The sequence below is a fragment of the Papio anubis genome, chromosome 2, assembly GCF_008728515.1.
Source record: "Papio anubis isolate 15944 chromosome 2, Panubis1.0, whole genome shotgun sequence".
Lineage (NCBI taxonomy): Eukaryota > Metazoa > Chordata > Mammalia > Primates > Cercopithecidae > Papio > Papio anubis.
The window spans coordinates 190,413,440-190,434,146 of NC_044977.1; the positions used below are offsets into that span (position 1 = coordinate 190,413,440).

Genomic DNA, 20,707 nt, shown 5'->3' on the forward strand with positions numbered 1-20,707 from the left:
TGCTATCATTGGGGGGGAATATGAATATACTGGTATATCACATAGGAGGAGATAGAGAATAGAGTGAGAGGATTGGGATAGAAGCTAGACTTTTCTAAATATAACTTGTTTTATAGATTTATGTTGGAAGTTTGTGGATATAGTACTTTAGAAAAGTATAAAACAAAATTAGACTTGACAAAATGTAAAAGTCAATCTGTTAAGTTGGTGGTGTAACTACACAGTGAGAAACTATTGCAAATGACCTTAACACTCAGGAATTCCACTGTATATTCCTAATGGGAGATCCCCTCATGACCAAACTCAAACCCAGTCCAACCGAATCAAAAAACCTTCTAAAATATGTGAAACTGTTTTGAGTAATGAAGTGAGAAGTGTGGCAGTGTTGGTGATACGGCTTGGCTGTGTCCCCACCCCGACATCATCTTGAATCGGAACTCCCACAATTCCCACATGTCGTGAGAGGAACCCCGTGGGAGGTGACTGAACTGTGGGTGTGGGTCTTTCCTGCGTTCTTCCCATGATAGTAAATGACAAGATCTGATGATTTTAAAAATGGTTTCCCTGCACAAGCTCTCTCTCTTGCCTGCCACCATCTACGTAAGATGTGACTTGTTCCTCCTTGCCTTCCACTGTGGTTGGGAGGACTCCCCAGCCATGTGGAAGTATAAGTCCAGTAAACCTCTTTTTCTTCCCAATCTCGGGTATGTCTTTATCAGCAGCGTGAAAATGGACGAATACAGTAAATTGGTACCAATAGAATGGGGTGCTGCTGAAAAGATACCCAAAAATGTGGGAGCAACTTTGGAACTGAATTATCAGATAGAGGCTGGAACAGTTTGGAGGGCTCAGAAGAAGACAGGAAAATGTGGGAAAGTTTGGAACTTCCTAGAGACTTGTTGAATGGCTTTGACAAAAATGCTGATAGTGATGTGAACAATAAGGTCCAGGCTGAGGTGGTCTCAGATGGAGATGAGGAACTTGTTGGGAACTGGAGCAAAGGTGACCCTTGTTATGTTTTAGCAAAGAGACTGGTGGCATTTTGCTCCTGCCCTAGAGATTTGCGGAACTTTGAACTTGAAAGAGATGATTTAGGGTATCTGGTGGAAGAAATGTCTGAGCAACAAAGCATTCAAGAGGTGACTTAGGTGCTATTAAATGCATCCAGTTTTATAAGGGAAGCAGAGCATAAAAGTTCAGAAACTTTGCAGCCTGACAGTGTAATAGAAAAGAAAATTCTATTTTCTGAGGAGAAATTCAAGCTGGCTGCAGAAATTTGCATAAGTTATGAGGACCCGAATATTAATCTCCAAGACAATGGGGAAAATGTCTCCAGGGCGTGTCAGAGGTCTTCATGGCAGCCCCTCCCATCACAAGCCCAGAGGCCTAGGAGGAAAAAACGGTTTTGTGGGCCAGGCCCAGGGACTCCATGCTGTGCGCAGTCTAGGGACTTGGTGCCCTGCATCCCAGCTACTCCAGCCATGACTGAAAGGGCCCAAGGTACAGCTCAGGCCATGGCTGCAGAGGGTGCCAGCCTCAAGCCTTGGAAGCTTCCATGTGATATTCAACCTGTGGGTTCACAGAAGTCAAGAATTGAGGTTTGGGAACCTCTGCCTAGATTTCAGAGGATGTATGGAAATGCCTGGATATCCAGGCTGAAGTTTGCTGCAGGGACAGGGCCCTCATGGAGAACCTCTGCTAGGGCAGTGTGGAAGGGAAATGTGGAGTTGGAGTGCCCACACAGAGTGCCAACTGGGGCACCACCTAGTGCTGTGAGAAGAGGGCCACTGTCCTCCAGACCCCAGAATGGTAGATCCACTGACAGCTTGCACGGTGTGCCTGGAAGAGCTGCAGAAACTCAACACCAGCCCACGAAAGCAGCCAGGAGGGAGGCTGTACCCTGCAGAGCCACAGGGGCTGAGCTGCCCAAGACCATGGGAACCCACTTCTTGCATCAGCGTGACCCGGATGTGAGACATAGAGTCAAAGGAGATCGTTTTGGAGTTTTGAGACTTAACTGCCCTGCTGGATTTCGGACTTGTATGGGGACTGTAGCACCTTTGTTTTGGCCAATTTCTCCCATTTGGAATGGCTGTATTTACCCAGTGCCTGTCCCCCCATTGTGTCTAGGAAGTAACTAACCTGCTTTTACAGGCTCCTAGGTGAAAGGAATGTGACTTGTCTCAGATGAGATTTCGGACCATGGACGTTTGAGTTAATGCTGAAATGAGTTAGGACTCTGGGAGACTGTTTTTGGGAAGGCACGACTGGTTCTGAAAAGTGAGAACATGAGATTTAGGAGTAGGAGGGACCAGGGGTGGGATGATATGGTTTGGCTGTGTCCCCATCGAAATCTCATTTTGAATCGTAACTCCCACAATTCCCATGTGTCATTGGATGAACCCAGTGGGAGGTGATTGAATTACGGGGGCGGGTCTTTCCTGTGTGGTTCTCATGATGGTGAATGAGTCTCACAAGATCTAACCATTTTAAAAGTGGGAGTTTCCCTGCACAAGCTGTCTCTCTTGCCTGCTGCCATTCATGTAAGATGTGACTTACTCCTCCTTGCTTTCCACATGATTGTGAGGCCTCCCCAGCCATGTGGGACTGTAAGTCCATTAAACCTCTTTTTCTTCCCAGTCTCAGGTATATCTTTATCAGCAGTATGAAAACAGACTAATACAGTTAGTAAGACTGTTTGCATGTATTATAGGATAAAGCAATGAGTAATTATTTTGTTTTAAAAAGTGGGATGTTTTATATCCCAGGTATGGGTATAAGATCAATAAAGTTAAGTAGAAACATTTTAGTCTTACCTAAATTTGAAATAGAACTATTTGTAAGAACCCATAAAGTATTTTCTTGTAAAACATTATTTCTAGAAACCATCATCAATTCAAAAGCAAGCATTTCTTGCACACAGTATATGATCTCTAAATGCCATTTACTAAAAGAAAGCAGGGCTCCTGAGAAAAATGACTGATTCCAGATCTGGGCTCCTGGGAAAGAAATGTACAAGATGAGCCTGGAACATCATATTATACACCAGATAGTTAAGCATTTATCAAGGACAATAGGGTGATTTCAAAAGACAAATACCAGATATTATGTGCCTCTGATGAAAAGCATTAGTCATGAAGTAGTCTTGCCAAAATCCCTAACCTAAATCTGATCAGCTACTCTAAATCCAACTTCTAGTTTACAGGAAATGTCAAGGACAGAGAACATGTTAAATCATACTGTTGGTTGCAATCACCAAAATTACTGCAGTGGCTCATGCTTATAATCCCAGCACTTTGGGAGGCCAAGGAGGGCAGATTGCTTGAACCCAGGAGTCTGAAACCAGCCTGCGAAATCTAGTGAGACCCCCATCTCTACAAAAAATTGAAAGATTCACCAGGCATGGTGACATGCACCCAGCTACTCTGCAGACTGAGGCAGGAGGATCGCTTGACCCCAGGAGTTTGAGGGTCCCTTGAGCCATGATTGTGCCACTGCACTCCAGCCTGTGCGACAGAACGATACCCTGTTTCAAAAAAAAAAAAATTATCACAAAGACTTAGGTGCCTATAGTCCCAGCTACTCAGGAAGATGAGGCTGGAGGATGGCTTGAGCCCAGGAGTTCCAGTTCAGACTGGGCAACATAGTAACTCCATCCCTTAAAAAAACAAAACAAAACAAAACAGACTCAGTCAACTTGAAGAGGCCCCCACTAACCAAAGAATAGGATAATTTGAGCATCAATAAGAATTATAACTGTGATGAATTGAAGCTCATCAAATATGTTTAAAACCATGAATTCATGCTTTTTTTAAAAATTAAATCTATCGGTCACTTTTGGTGGGTGCTAGGGATCCATTTGTTATTTTGAAAATTGGCAAATAAAGAGAAAGAAACATTTATATTACCTTTCCAGTGATAAAAATATCTTAGGTTAACTGCATAAGTGATCAGGGAAAGCTTCTTTTTTGGGGGTGTATTACAGCTGTTAAACAAACAAAGACTAGAAGGATTAAAATATCACCATTTTTCCATCTTTAGTGAATTAACGGACCTGGACTTTGATCATCAATGACGGTCAAACGACAAATACATTAGTGCCTCCTGATGAAAAACAATCATGAAATAGTTCTTGTCAAAAATCACTAACCTAAGACTGATCACTACTCTAAATCCAGCCACTGGTTTACAGGAAACGCCAAGGACAGGGAGCATGTTAAATGATACTGCTGATGCAATCACCAAAATTCAGATGGTGAGAAATTCCATGAGGTAACCCAGCCTCTTCAACAAATACATTACAAGGAGGGGGGACTTACCAAGTAAAAGGAATCCAAGAGGCATACTGAAGTCTTTATGGATGAAAATGATACCATGATATGATCTGCTTCAGAATAATCCAGGGAGATATTAGTGATAAAATAAGATTAGCTATGAATTCTTTTTTTTTTTTTTTTTGAGATGGAGTCTCACTCTGTCACCCAGGCTGGGGTGCAGCGGCATGATCTCAGTTCACTGCAACCTCTGCCTCCCGGGTTCAAGCAATTCTCCTGCCTCAGCCTCCCAAGTAGCTTGGACTACAGGCACGTGCCACCACACATGGCTAATTTTTTGTTTTTAATAGAGACAGGGTTTCACCATGTTGGCCAAGCTGGTCTCGAACTCCTGACCTCAGGTGATCTGCCCACCTCGGCCTCCCAAAGTGCAGGGATTACAGGTGTGAGCCACCACGCCTGGCCGAATTCTTAATTATTGAATCTAGGTGATAGAATCATGGAAGTTTATGATACCATTTGTCTCCTTTTATGTTAGAAATTTTCCATAGTGAAATAAAACAAAAAATAAAGAAATAAAAAGGAAACTAAAGACCGAAGCCACAGAAAAGCTAAACAAACAGAATAAAGACTTTCTCTTTTTTTTTTTTTGGACACAGGGTCTTACTCTGTCACCCAGGCTGGAGTGAAGTGGTGCAATCTTGGCTCACTGCAACCTCCACCTCCTGGGTTCAAGTGATTCTCCTGTCTCAGCCTCCTGAGTAGCTGGAATTACAGGTGCTCGCCACCATGCCTGGCTAATTTTTGTATTTTTAGTAGAGACGGGATTTCACCATGTTGGCCAGGCTGGTCTCAAACTCCTGACCTCAGGTGATCTGCCAGCTTTGTCCTCCCAAAATGCTGGGATTACATGCCCGGCCTCGAAAAAACAATTTTTTTAAGTAATTAAATATTAGTGTGATTTTTTTCTGTTCTTCCTCCACCTGCTCCCCAAGCTATAAACGTCTCTACAGGGCAAGAGTCTTCAAGATCTTTCTTTCTACCCAGGTGCCCAGAGCAGTGTCTGGCACGTTATAGGCCCTCAAAAAAATACTTACTGCCTCGGAAACCTGACCAGAAAAGGCCAACTCTTCGTGGGGTGGGGAAGGGAATGAGGAGGGTTAACCTTTCTCCTCCGCCTTCAGCTCAGTGTCAGACGATGTACCAGTGGAGACTGAATCCCGTAGATTTATAGTGTGTTTTCTCATGTATACAGACAGAGCTTTTTTGTTATGATTAATCATCCCATTTATACCTTTCAAAAATCCACAAAAATTCCTCATTAAAATTTGTTTCATACCTTTTCATCCTTTCTCTCAATAATGGAGAAGTGTTAGAATTTGGTCTCAATTCTCCATGGCCTTCAGGCAGCACTTGTCTGCTGGACACAGAGGGACAGGAATTCTCAACCTGGACACTGCAAGTTTCAACCACCCATGAATCCCTGATATTGCAAAATGGTACATATACATGTGTACCTATATACATTGTTGTTGTTGCTGTTGTTGTTGTTGTTGTTGTTTGAGACAGAGTCTTGCTCTGTCACCCAGGCTGGAGTTCAGTGATGCGATCTCAGCTCACTGCAACCTCCACCTCCCAGGTTCCAGCAATTCTCCTGCCTCAGCCTCCCGAGTAGCTGGGATTACAGGTGTGTGCCACCATGCCCAGCTAATTTTTTATATTTTTGGTAGAGATGGGGTTTCACCATGTTGGCAGGCTGGTCTCAAACTCCTGACCTCAAGTGATCTGCCTGCCTTGGCCTCCCAGAATGTTGGGATTACAGGCATGAGACACCACACCTGGCCCATATATGCATTTTTGGATAGGGTGATGGTCTGTGATTTTTAAATCAGATGCTATCATGGGCCCCTGACCTAACAAAGGAGAAAGACTACATTCAGTAGAAGAGGTGCAAAATAATGAGAAACACTAAGTGTTCATCAAGAACCTTTTTTTTTTTTTTTTTGAGATGGAATTTTGCTCTTGTTGCCCAGGCTGGAGTGCAATGGCGCAATCTCAGCTCACCACCACCTCCGCCTCCCGGGTTCAAACGATTCTCCTGCCTCAGCCTCCTGAGTAGCTGAGATTACAGGCATGCACCACCACACCTGGCTAACTTTTGTATTCTTAGTAGAGATGGGGTTCTCCATGTTGGTCAAAGTCCTGACCTCAGGTGATCCGCCTGCGTCGGCCTCCCAAAGTACTGGGATTACGGGCGTGAGCCACTGTCACCCGGCCTAGTGTGCCCATTCTTTAAGGCCCCAGTCCCGTGCCTTCTCCCTACCACAGTCCCTGCCTCCTCCTCAACCAGTTGTCTTTCTTTCTTGTAAACTCCAACATTTCACATTTATCTCTTGTTATATGTGGCTGGTAACTGTTGATCACCTTCTTCATGTTTGCTCATGTTTTACCCTCCCAGCTAGTCTATGTGCTTCTAGCAGGCTAGGATCATATTGCACATCACTGTATCTTCTTTGACCCTGAAGCATGGCCTGCCTCAAGGGGATATTTGGTCATTTGTTTTTCATGGATTGGTTTTATAACCACCATAATGTTTGAATTCCTTAATGTGGCCTACATGGATTGGTCTCTGCCACCCTCTGTGGCCTCATTTGTGTCTCCTCCCCCTTTACATTTTCTACCTAGCCATCCTCAATACCAGCCAGTTCCTTGGAAATTCCATGGGCCAGGTGCAGTGGTTCACGCCTGTAATCCCAGCACTTTAGGAGGCCAAAGTGGGCGGATCACCTGAGGTCAGTAGTTCCAGACCAGCCTGACCAACACGGTGAAACCCCATCTCTACTAAAATACAAAAATTAGCCAAGCGTGGTGGTGCACGCCCATAATCCCAGCTACTCGGGAGGCTGAGGCAAGAGAATCGCTTGAACCCAGGAGGTGGGGGTTGCAGTGAGCTGAGCCTGCGCCACTGCACTCTAGCCTGGGTACAGGGTGAGACAGTCTCTCAAAAAAAAAAGAAAGAAAGAAATTCCAGCCATGACACCTCACGCAGCTTCCTCTGCCGGAACACTCATCTCCTCTTCTGTCTGGTTGACTCTTCTCAACCTTTGCGTCTCAATCTGGGAATTACTTCCTAATGAGAAGTCTTCCCCTGGACTTCATTAGAAAGTACAAATCAGTAAGGGCTGGGCCAGCAAAATGCGTTGTGTGTGAGAGAGCATTTAGCAAGAGTTTGAAAAACGCGTCATATGTGAGAACATTTAGCAAGAGGAAAAACGCGTCGTGTGTGAGAGCATTTAGCAAGAGGAAATGAGAAACATTCACATCCACTTACTCATGAGCTTGCTCCAGCTTCTTCTTTTCCTGTCCCCTAGTTCCCTCTGGATGTCAGCCATCTGAAATTACTCACAGGACATCTGAATGCACTTTGCTTTTTCATACTTCCGTGCCTTTGCACACACTTTTCTTCCTTTTTTTCTTTTCTGGTTTTTTTTTTTTTTTTTTTTTTTTTGGAGGCAAGGTGTTACTCTGTCGCTCAGGCTGTAGTGCACGGGCACCATTTCGGCTCATTGCAACCCCTGCCTCCTGGGTTCAAGCAATTCTCTTGCCTCAGCCTCCCAAGTAGCTAGGACTACAGGTGTGTGCCACCACACCTGACTAATTTTTGTATTTTTAGTAGAGATGGGGTTTCACCATGTTGGCCAGGCTGGTCTCGAACCCTGACCTCCAGTGATCCACCCACCTCGGCCTCTCAAAGTTCTGGGATTATAGATGTAAACCACTGTGCCCAGCCTGTACACACTACACCTTTTTCATTTTTTCATTCTTCCTAGGATTCCATTTAATCCATGCCCTTCCTTCCTTCTTCCTCTCTTCTCCTCTCCTTTCCTTTCTCTTTCTTTCTGTCTTTTCTTTCCTTCTTTCTTTTTCTTTTCTTTCTTTTGTTCTTTCTGTCTTTTGTTCTTTCTCTTTCTTTCTTTTTTTCCTTCCCTCCTACCTTCCTTCTTTCCTTCCTTCCTTTTCTTTCCGTCCCTCTCTCCCCCCCAACCTTCCTTCCTTCCCTCTGTCTCTGCACCCCCACCCTGCCCTTCTCTTTCTTTCAACAGAGTCTCACTCTATTGCCCAGGCTGAAGTGCAATAGTGTGATCACAGCTCACTGCAACCTCTGCTTCCCAGGTTCAAGTGATCTTCGTGCCTCCGCCACCTGAGTAGCTGGGATTATAAGTATCTGCAACCATGTCTGGCTAATTATTGTATTTTTAGTAGATATGGGGTTTTACCATGTTGGCCAGGCTGGTCTTCAACTCCTGGCCTCAAGTAATCCAGCCACCTCGGCCTCCCACAATGCTGGTATTAAAGGTGTGAGCGACTGCAAGGCCTAATTCATGCCCTTTCTTCACCTAATTTACTCCTAATCATTTTTCAATGCCCAGCCAAGGGGTCGGTATAATGGTGCAATTTTTGTTTGTTTGTTTGTTTTTTGAGACAGAGTCTTGTTCTGTCACCCAGGCTGGAGTGCAGTGGTAAGATTTTGGCTCACTGCAACCTCTGCCTCCTGGGCTCAAGCAATTCTCCTGCCTCAGCCTCCCAAGCAGCTGGAATTACAAGTGCACACCACCACACAGCTAACTTTTTGTATTTTTAGTAGAGATAGGATTTCACCATGTTGACTAGGCTGATCTCGAAATCCTGACCTCAAGTGATCTGCCCGCCTTGGCCTCCCAAAGTGCTGGGATTACAGGCATGAGCCACTGTGCTCGGCCAAATGGGGAAAATTGTAATAATTCTACCTCCGAGGGTGGTTGTGGGAATGAAATGAATTAATGTCTATACAGTTCTTTGACTTCTTCCTGGCATATAGTAAGTGTTAAATAATTTTTAGCTATTATCAGCAACATCATCTTCTCTTTCATCGTTATTATAAGTATGTATAATATACAAGTCTCTTGTCATTTTTCGTGCTATATAGTAATTGCTTTTCATGTCTGTCTCTCCACCATCATATATGTTCCTTTTTGATCGTATGATCCTCAAATAACGAGGTCATTCTACAGGCCCTAACAAAGCATCAATAGTCAAAGTTTGGAGCTACAGAAATCCTATGGAGGGTTGTGAAAAGAAAAACGTCAACCAGATGAAAAGGCTGTGGGAAAAGGAACATGTAAATAAGGACAGAAAGAATGCCTTAGAAATAACCACAGGACTCATTCACCATTGATCACAGTGCAAGTAGACACAACCTTATTTTGTCCGGCAATTTGGCGCTTCCCAGGAAGTATTTATTTATTTGTTGGAGACAGTCTTGCTTTGTCACCCAGGCTGGAGTGCAGTGGCACAATCTTGGCTCAGTGTAACCTCTGCCTCCCGGGTTCAAGCAATTCTCCTGTGTCAGCCTCCCACATAGCTGGGATTACAGGCACACACCACCACGCCTGGCTAATTTTTGTATTTTTTTTTGTAGAGACGGAGTTTCACCATCTTGGCCAGGCTGGTCTTGAACATCTGACCTCAGGCGATCTGCCCGCCTCAGCCTCCCAGAGTGCTGGGATTACAGGCCTGAGCCACCACACCTGGCCAAAAATTTTAATTACATATATCCTTAAACAAAGAAATATCACTTTTAGAAGTCTATTCAATGAAAACAATTTCTCAAGTATACAAAGATACGTGAAAAGGTTAACCATCATAACATTACTTGTAAGAATAAAAAATTTTGAGAGTCTGAGGCGGGTGGATCACCTGAGGTCAGGAGTTCGAGATCGGCCTGGTCAACATGGTGAACTGCATTGGTGAACAACATTGGCTCACTACAAGCTCTGCCTCCTGGGTTCATGCCATTCTCCTATCTCAGCCTCCCAAGTAGCTGGGACTACAGGCACCTGCCACCACACCCGGCTAATTTTTTTTTTCTTTTTTTTTTTTTTTTTTGTATTTTTAGTAGAGACAGGGTTCCATCGTGTTAGCCAGGATGGTCTCAATCTCCTGACCTTGTGATCTGCCTCCTAAAGTGCTGGGATTACAGGCGTGAGCCACTGCTCCCGGCCTGTCTCATTCCAGTTTTATCAAATGTGCTATTGAAATGAGCGCTGTATAATTTTTAAACAATGTGCATACAATACTTCCATAGAAAGGAAAAAGTGATAAGGATATAAGGAAAAATTATCGGCTTAAGCAGAAAAAAAATAACTATACATAATAGCTGAAATACAACATTAGAGAAATTTTCCAGGAAATATAGCAAAAAGATAAAGGGATATAAAATAGTAGACAAAAGGTTAGGAAGTTAAGGATACTAGTTCGGGGATCTTATATCTGAATGCCAGTGTTTCCAGAAAGAAAAAAGAGAAAAGAAGGGGCAAAACAATCAATGTCATAATTCAAAAATAGAATGAACTGTGAGATTTAAGAGCCAATAAGTAGCCAGCATCATTTTAGGGAGGAAGAGAAGATTTTATTGCCTCTAGAGATGAAAAAATTGGCTATATCCAAAGTTTAGGAACCAAAATGGATTTGTACTTCTCATCAGCAACACTAGAAGCCAAAATACAATGAAGCAATGCCTTTAAAATTCTGAAAGATGTAACTTGCAATCTGGAATTCTATACCCAGCCACACTATCAATCGAGTGTGAGAGTAGAAAAAAACATGTTCAAGTATGTAAGGTTTGAAAAATTGTATCTATCATGCAGCCCTTCTCTGTAAGCTACTGGAGAAGATACTCCACCCAAAGACAAAGTAAATCCAGGAGGAGACTCTGAAATAGGAGAGAAGCAAGGAGATTCCCTGGGAGGATCGTAAAGGGAAATGCCATGATCATCGCTGTGTACAAGATGTGGAGAAAAACCATTTCCATGTGGAAAAGTGTGACTCAGGAAACAGGTTGAGAACTGTCATCACCCAAAAATGCTCATTGATATAATACCTTGTTCAAACTTGAGGACAATTTATCTATATTTGTCACACTTTCATCACTTATTATGGAAATTCCCACTCACCGCTCTATACTCTGCTGGTAGAATCTGCTGAGCATATTCATTTCATAAAATGCCCCCGTTTCTGAAGCGTTGTGCTTTGGCCTACTCTTGAGAGCTGAACATAGGCTAATGAGCTTAAAAGCAGAAAATACAAAGCATCCTTCTCCCTCTGTCCCTCCTTCTGCAGGGTCTTCAGTGCCTGGCCCATACTGCAGATCTGCCAGATGCCCAGACACAGGTGAACTCTCATGGTTAGAGACTTATCCACCTGAAACTAATGAAACGGAGGCCCTTTATTCATATGTGCCCTTCCCAGGGCCCTGTACCTAATTTAGTATTTGTAATTTTGAACTTATAATCCTACTAAAGGGTCCTCCAAATTATATAATCTTCAGACCCTGCAAATCCTAGATCTGCCCCTGCGTATGATTTTTTTTTTCTTTTTTTTTGGCTTTCTCCCCTCCAGTTAGGAAGATAGATGTGTGTTTTGTTTGTTGGTTTGTTTTCTTGTTTTGTTTTGTTTTTGAGACGGAGTTTCGCTCTTGTTACTCAAACTGGAGTGCAATGGCACGATCTCCGCTCACCCCAACCTCCACCTCCTGGGTTCAAGCAATTCTCCTGCCTCAGCCTCCCGAGTAGCTGGGATTATAGGCACACACCACCACAGCTGGCTAATTTTTTTGTATTTTTAGTAGAAACAGAGTTTCACCATGTTAGCCAGGCTGGTCTCAAACTCCTGACCTCAGATGATTCGTCTGCCTCAGCCTCTCAAAGGCTTACAGGCGTAAGCCACAGTGCCCAGCCTTGTTTTTGTTTCGAAATGGAGTCTCACTCTGTTGCCCAGACTGAACCAGAACTCCTGGGTTCTAGTGATCCTCCCATTTCAGCCTCCTGAGTAGCTAGGACTACAGGCACACACCACCATGCTTTGCTCTTTGATCATGATTTTGTCCTCTGACTTCTCCAGAAGAGGCTTTTAAAGACTCAGGAACGTCAAAATTATGTTGTAACCCAGCAACTCTGTTCAGCTTGTTTTCCCAGGAAGTCTCATGTAATACTGGCGATAGTGCTCTTTCCTTTCACAGCCAGGTTGTGCTAGCCACTCAGTTGTTCAAATCCAAGCAATAGATTTAGGGATATGTCATTTAGGAGGCAAAACTATAAAGCGAACGGTAACAATTAACATTAAAGGTAGTACAGTGGTTACATGGGGAGGAGGTGGTAGTCAGGGAAAGCAGAGATTGCAGGGAGGCACACAGCTGAGCTTCAAGGTACTAATTGGTGATAGGTGTTTTATTATTATTATTATTATTATTTTTGAGACAGAGTCTCGCTCTGTCGGCCAGGCTGGAGTGCAGTGGCATGATCTTCGCTCACTGCAACCCCCGTCTCCCAGGCTCAAGCAATTCTGCCTCAGCTTCCCAAGTAGCTGGGATTACAGGCGTGTGCCACCATGCCTGACTGATTTTTGTATTTTTAGTAGAGACGGGGTTTCACCATGCTGGCCAGGCTGGTCTCAAACTCCTGACCTCAGGTAATCTGCCCGCCTTGGCCTCCCAAAGTCCTGGGATTACAGGCGTGAGCCACCATGCCCGGCCTATTTTTTTTTTTTCTTTATTTTGAAAGAGGGTCTTGTACTGTCGCCCAGGCTAGAGTGCAGTGGAGTGATCACAGCTCACTGCTGCCTCTTGAGCTCTTCCCGCCTCAGCCTCCTGAGTAGCTGGGACTACAGGTGTGTGCCACTACACTCTGCTAGTTTTATTTTATGGTTTTGTTTGTTTGTTAGTTTGGTGGTGGTGGTGTTGTCGTGTGTGTAGAGCTGGGGGTCTCATTAAGTTGCCCAGGCTGGTCTCAAACTCCTGGTTGTAAGCCATCTTTCCACCTCAGCCTCCCAAAGTGCCGAGATGACAGGTGTGAGCCGCCGCACCCGGCCTCATTATTTAATCTTTAGACTGTACACATACTCTTTTGTAAATATGATACATTTTATAATTTGAAAGCCTGGAGAGGTGCCTGATGGCTATTGTTTCCTCTCTTGGTTCAGGGCTGCAGCCAGAGAATACGTGCAGAGTCACTGTCAACAGCAAGTTAAGTATAAAAGGAAATAATGATTTTCTAACGTTCTAATAAACCTGTGCTAGTTAGAGAGGATCCTGGTTACCGCAGTGAAGTCCACTGATTGCGCTGGGAAGGGGTAAAGTCCAGCTGCCTTTTTCAGGCCCCGCTGGTACAACAGCATTTTTCTGGACCAGAGGGCATTCAGAGCTTGGCCCTCACTTCCCTATGTCCGGAGACTTGATTTTCGCCACTCCACTGGGACTCCTCATGCTTGGAGGGAATGCCTGGGAGTGATCAGCCACTGTGAGCTCCTTGAGGGCTGAGAGCACGCTGTATCCATCTCTACATTCCCAGCGCCTAGCAAAGAACCCACCGACAGCAGCAGAGTCCAGGCACCTTTCTGGCAACTTGCATACTGGTGTGTGCCAGACAGAACGTGCATGCCCGCCCTGGAGGCACAGCTCCCTTCCTGGGGCCTGGTGGCTTGACGCCGAGGCTTAGCCCAGAGGTTAAGGACCCTTCCACCAAGGATACACCACAGCTACCTTACTGCCAGCCTCCTCGTGCCGTCCTCTACCTGGGCCGGGACTGGCTGCCAGCCCTGGCACGGTGCCTTGCTCATAAAAAGGGCTCAGGAAATGGAAGAAGAAATACAGAAACCCAAGTCAGAGACCGACTTTTTTTTCCCCCGACAGGCTACTTTGTGGTCTTTGCCTTATCTTCACATATAGGATCCCCTAGCCCAGCCTACAGATAGACTTAGATATGAAGTTTCTTAGAAATGTTTTTCCGAGTCAGGTTCTGCTCTGCTTTTAGAAAGTGATGGAGAAAGTTAAGGCCACCAAGCCAAATACACTCCTTAGTTTACCCAGCATTCGAGTGCAGCAGTCAGAATTTCAAACACTGGAGGAAGCAGTGAGGACAAAATCCAAAGCCCCTGCCAGTCATGGGGGAGTAATTTGACCGGTTAGGACCGTGGTCTTTCTGTTCACAAATAGACGCTGACTGCCTTCGGGACAAGCAGGTGCTTGCTTTGCTTGGGGAGCCACCAAAGCTGTGTAAGGCCTGGGCCACAGCCAGAAATCGTTTAGATTCCAAAAGCTCGGAGTCAAGGCTGCAAAAGCACTTGTTTAGTCCGTCAAGAAACAGATCAAGAAGATAAGTGGCTTAGAAAGACAGTGATGGCGTCGGGCATGGTGTAATCCCAGCACTTTGGGAGGCTGAGGCAGGTCACTTAAGGTCAGGATTCCAAGACGAGGCTGGCCAGTATGATGAAATCTTATCTCTACTAGAGATACAAAAATTGGTCGGGCACAGTAGTTCACGCCTGTAATCCCAGGACTTTGGGAGGTCGAGGTGGGCGGATCACCTGAGGTCGGGAGTTCGAGACCAGCCTGACCAACATAGAGAAACCCTGTCTCTACTAAAAACACAAAATTAGCCAGGTGTGCTGGTGCATACCTATTATCCCAGCTACTCAGGAGGCTGAGCAGGAGAATCGCTTGATCCTGGGAGGTGAGGCTGCGGTGAGCCAAGATTGCACCCCTGCACTCCAGCCTGGGCAACAGAGTGAGACTCGGTCTCAGAAAAAAAAAAAAAAAAAAGAGAGAGAGATACAAAAATTTGCCTGGTGTGGTGGCACACACCTGTAGTCCCAGCTAATTGGGAGGCTGAGGCAGGAGAATCCTCGAACCCAGGAGGTGGAGGTTGCAGTGAGTCAAGATTGTGCCACTGCACTCCAGCCTGGGTGACAGAGTGAGGCTCTGTCTCACAAAAAAAAAAAATGAAAGACCATGATGGAAGCAAGCCTAGGATGGAGGACTCCCAACTGCCACACGTGTATTATTTTATCTGTTACAGTCTCTGCATCTCTGGTCATTGCAGATCCCATGGTCAGGGGCCTTCCTCCTGCATAGCAAAGTTTGAGTCTTCTAATTGTCATTCACATAAGGTTTATGTCTATGTAACTGCAAAACCAACCTTATTAGCTCAACTGGCCTGTTGAGTGGATAAATAGTGATTACTCTTTCCTGATTTTATCTTTGTAATGTGACAAGTTTGTGGGTTAGAAATTCTAATTTGCCGTCTATTTTGCATTTATTTACATAATGAGCTCCCAAGCCCCTGAGGATATACCATGAATTAATTAGTGGAGTCTGTAATAGCCAATTCCAATTCTGTGGAGTATTGGGACACGGACGATAAATAGAAATGCATTATTCTTATTATTTTTAGCAATTGATATACCCTCAGAGGCATTAAAGCCTTTTCAGAACAAGGTGGGGTGTATATAAATGACTCTGTTACCCATGTGCCGATTTAGGAAAAGAGATATTATAGAAATTGAAGTCTGTTACCTTAAATGCCAAGGGGACTCGGCATTTCTGTCCTACCCCTGGCTTATTCTGAAATCGAGGTGAGATGGGAAGAAGGGTAGTAACGGAGACAGAAGGACAACCTGATTTCTAATCATTTATTCACTGGAACAACATTGCTTGAGTGTAAGATTATGTGTAAGGCTTTGTGTGAGGGGGTGGCGGATCATTTAATAGGACCCAGGAGATCATGCTTTGAAAAACACCTGATATCTTGCATGTGGTGAAGAAAAGACACCTGAGAAAGTGCCCGCCGACCCTGGGATGGAGGGGCCCTCACCTAAAGGCCTCAACTCCTGACTTCTAGTCAAAGCTTCAACCCTCACTTGCTATGCGGCTTTGGACAAATCACTTCCTGTCTCTGATCCTCAGTATCTAGCTGTGAAATTAGAGGCAAGGAAGAACTGCCAGAAGGAACGTGGCGTGTAGAAAGACCCAGAAATCCCTCTATATGTTTTAGTCTATGGCTGTCCTCTCCATAAAGATAATTTCAAACCTTCTCCACTCTGCACAGCTCTCCAGATCTCCACCCGAGTCTCCGCTCTCTTAGCACAACTATCCGGTTCCCAACTTCATAAAGAAAATAGAAGTTTCAGGCCGGGTGCGGTAGCTCACGCCTGGAATCCCAGCACTTCAGGAGGTCAAGGCAAGTGGATCACCTGACATCAGGAGTTCAAGACCAGACTGGCCAACATGGTGAAACCCCATCTCTCCTAAAAATAAAAAATTAGCCAGGTGTGATGGCGGGCGCCTGTAATCCCAGCTACTCAGAAGGCTGAGGCAAGAGAATTGCTTGAACCTGGGAGGCAGAGGTTGCAATGAGCCAAGATTGCACCAGTGCACTCCAGCCTGGGCAACAGAGCAAGACTCTATCTCAAAAAAAAAAAAAAAGAAAAGAAAAGAAAATAGAAGTCTCTTGGTGTCTGGCTCATGCCTGCAATCCCAGCACTTTGGGAGGCCAAGATAGGAGGATCACTTGAGGCCAGGAGTCTGAGACCAGCCAGGTCAACATAGCAAGACCCTGTTCCTACAAAAGTAAAAAATAGAAATCTCCCGTGAGAATTGCCTCAACCTCCTATGCCGCATCTGCACTTCATGTTGATGGAGGGAGCACGCTTTCTCATCGATGCTTAAAGTAAACACGTTCCAGCCATCCCCATCATAAACACAAAACAAACTAAAGACTTTGTTGCTCCCAAGTTCCCCTCTAGTTGCTCATGTATCTTTTTGCTCCCTTTCCAAATGTCTTGAATGAGCTGTTCACACTCCTTGTCTTCATTCCTGACCTTTCAGTCATTTCCCAGCCACCTCCAGCTGGCTCCCTCCACTGGCTCCTCCACTCCCACTCTGCCAGAGCTGGATTTGTTAAGGTGGCCAGGGACCTCTGCTATGTGAGGAGCTCTGCTCACTCTGACTTCTCAGCAAAACACAAAGCACAGCCAGCCACTTCCTCCTTCCTGAAACACTCTCTTCTTGGCTTTGAGATGCTGAACTCTCCGATTCCTCTCTGACCACTTTTCAGTTTCTTTTGCCTATTTCTCTAGCTGACTATTAAATTTGGGGGATCGTAAGACCCAGAACCGGGCCTATTTCTCTTCCCGCTCTGGGCTTTATCCTTCAGCAGTGTCACTCATTTCCAGGTTTCAGTCTGGGATCGCATCCCTTGCTTACCTGTTCCCAAGTATTTGTGATATTATTTGAGAAGGAGAAAGAGAAAGAGAGGTTTTCGTCCAAGGTTCTTGGCTCATAACTCCCATAACCCTTGTTGCAGTCTTTGGCTATAACATTGGGGCATTTTAGGCCTCACAAGCAGGCCTCAGAAAACAAAATCTCTTTTCTTTTCTTTCCTTTTTTTTTTTTTTTTGAGACAGGGTCTCACTCTGTTCCCCAGGCTGGAGTGCAGTGGCATAATCATGGCTCACTGCCCCCTTGCCCTCCCCAGGCTCAGTGGTAGCCTCCTGAGTAGCTGGGACTACAGGTGTGTGCCACCATGCCTGGCTAACATTTCTTTGTCTTTTTTGTAGAGAGACGGTTTGGCTGAGTTGCCCAGGCTGATCTCGAACCCCTGGTCTCAAGTGGTCCTATCGTCTCGGCCTCCCAAAGTGCTGGGATTGCAGGTGTAAGCCGCCATGCCTGGCCTCTCTCTCTGACTTTCTCCTGCCTTCCTTTCCCTCCCCAAGGCAGAAATCTTTCCCCAGATTTCTGTCTCAGAGCTGGTCATAAAGAAATTCTCTGGCCTCTCTTGTCTGACTATAGGTCACAAGACCCCCATTTCAGAAGGGGTCCTGCTCATTACCTTGGGGGAAGGAGTGCTGCACAGAGGGCGTGAGGAATCTGAACAGACAGGCCTTGCGGGGTTTCCCCACTCAGCTTATGAATATCAGGTCATACCCTTTTTACCCAGTCACATTTCTACACAGTTGTCAGTCATGCCCATCCAATGAAGCCTCCCTTAAGGGCCAAGAAAACAGGGTTCAGAGAGTTTCTGGAGAGCTGAACACATGGGAGTCTCTTGGACGGCGGCCCTCAGAGATGGCGTGGAATCTCCATGCCCCCACCCAACCTCGGTGGCCCTCAGAGACGGCGTGGAATCTCCATGCCCCCACCCAACCTCACCCCAGGCATTTTTCCTCAGAGACCGCGTGGAATCTCCACGCCCCCACCCAACCTCACCCCAGGCATTTTTTTTTTTTTTTTTTTTGAGACAGAGTTTTACTCTCATTGCCTGGGCTGGAGTGCAATGGCGTGATCTCAGCTCACTGCAACCTCCACCTCCCGGGTTCAAGCAATTCTTCTGCCTCAGCCTCCCGAGTAGCTGGGATTACAGGCGTGTGCCACCACACCCAGCTAATTTTTGTATTTTTAGTAGAGATAGGGTTTCACCATGTTGGCCAGGCCGGTCTCGAACTCCCGACCTCAGGTAATCCACCCGCCTTGGCCTCTCAAAGTGCTGGGATTACAGGCATGAGCCACCACGCCCGGCCTCATGCATCTTTTCATCTGTATCCTTTGTAATGTTCTAAACGATAAACAGGTAAATGTACATAAGGGTTTCCCTGAGTTCTGTGAGCCACTCTAGCGTATTAATCAAACCCAAAGAGAGGGTTGTGGGAACCCCAACTCGAAGCCAGTTGCTCAGAAATTCCAGAGGCCTGGACTTGTGACTACTGTCTGAAGTGGGGGCAGTATTGGAGACTAACCCCCAATCTGAAATCTGATGAGATCTCCAAAAAGACAGTGTCAGAATTGAACTGGAGGACACCCAGCTGTTATTAGCTGCAGAATTGGTTGCCTGAACCCCCCCACACACACATTTGGTCATGGCAGTTTTCTGTGTTGGTTGTTGTGGTGTGAGAGCAAAGGAAACCACGATTTGTGTTTTTTTCCACTCAGAGCCAGGTTCTCTGGGTTTGGGATAGGAAGTGCCTGGCCTCTTCCAGCCAGATGGGGAGTCTGCTGTCATTTGCATTTTTAAAATCTCTTCTGGTTTATGTGTATGTGCTGATTTCACTGAATTTTAGCTAAGATGTATCGAATGCTCACTCTGTGCCACATGTTCTTCCAACAATTCTACGGAAATAAAATCACTTAGGACAGGTGCGGTCGCTCACACCTGTAATCCCAGCACTTTGGGAGGCCGAGGCAGGTGGATCACCTGAGGTCAGGAGTTCAAGACCAGCCTGGCCAACATGGTGAAACCCCGTCTCTACTAAAGATACAAAAAATTAGCCAGGCGTGGTGGCAGGCACCTGTGATCCCAGCTACTCGGGAGGCTGAGGCAGGAGAATCGCTTGAACCTGGGAGGCGGAGGTTGCAGTGAGCCGAGACCGTGCCACTGCACTCCAGCCTGGGCGAATAAAATCACTTAACTCTCATGGAAACCCAAGGAGACAGACACTTTAAAAATACACTTTACTTTTTAGAGCAGTTTTAGGTTCACAGTAAAATTGAGTGGGGAGTACAGAGTTCCCATGTTCCACCTGCCCCCCACATAGGCACGACCTTAGCTGCTGTCAACATCCCCCATCACAATGGTACATTTGCTCAATGAGCCTCCACTGACACATCATTATCACCCAAAGTTCATAGTTTACATTAACATTCACTCTTGGCGTTGTACCTTTTTTTTTTTTTTGAGACAGAGTCTCGCTCTGTTGCCCAGGCTAGAGTGTAATGGTGCAATCTCGGCTCACTGCAACCTCCATCTCCCGGGTTCAAGCAATTCTCCTGCCTCAACCTCCCAAGTAGTTGGGACTACAGGCACCCGCCACCATGCCCGGCTAATTTGTGTATTTTTAGTAGAGATGGGGTTTCACCATATTGGCCAGGCTGGTCTCGAACTCCTGACCTTGTGATCCGCCTGCCTTGGCCTCCCAAAGTGCTGGGATTACAGGCGTGAGCCACCGCGCCCGGCCTGGTGTTGTACATTCTATGAATTTTGACAAACGTATAATGACACACATCCGCCATTACAGTATCATACAGAATAGTTTCACTGCCCGAAAAATCCACTGTGTTCCACCTCTTCATCCCTTCTTCCCCACTAAGCACTGGCAACCACTAATCTTTTTACTGTCTCCAAGGTTTTGCCTTCTGCCGAATATCAAATGGTTGAATCGTACAGTATGTAGCCTTTTCAGACTGGCTTCTCTCACTTAGTAATTGCATTTAAGATTTCTTTATGTCCTTTCATGGCTTGAGAGCTCATTTTATTTTAGTGCAATAATATTCCATTGTCTGGATATACCACAGTTTATTTACCCATTCATCTACTGAAGGACATCTTGGTTGCTTTGAAGTTTTGTCATTTACGAATAAAACGTCCATGTGTAGATTTTTGTATGCACATATGTTTTTAACTCTTTTGGGTAAATACCAAGAAGCACAATTGTTGGATCATATGATATTTGGACTGAATGCTGTGTCCCCCCAAAACTCATATGTTGAAGCCATAACCTCAGTATGGCTGTTTTTGGAGATGGGCGTCTAAGGAAGTAGAAGAAAACTGTTTCTCTGCCTGCAGCACCTC

The 20,707-nt window shown here is 45.4% G+C and overlaps 1 protein-coding gene across 6 annotated transcripts in view; it reads left to right on the forward strand.

Moving 5' to 3' along the window:
* LOC108584750 overlaps positions 1–20,707 on the forward strand; it is a 68,612-nt gene that overhangs the window by 31,314 nt on the left and 16,591 nt on the right. The window contains exon 4 of one of the 6 annotated variants that reach the window (XM_021935020.2): positions 16,193–16,348. The exons of the other annotated variants lie outside the window; for them this stretch is intronic. Within the exon in view, the coding sequence (XP_021790712.2) occupies positions 16,193–16,341 (149 nt within the window). The 3' untranslated portion in view covers positions 16,342–16,348. Of the gene's footprint in view, positions 1–16,192; positions 16,349–20,707 lie in introns of those variants that run through there. 6 annotated transcript variants of the gene reach the window in all.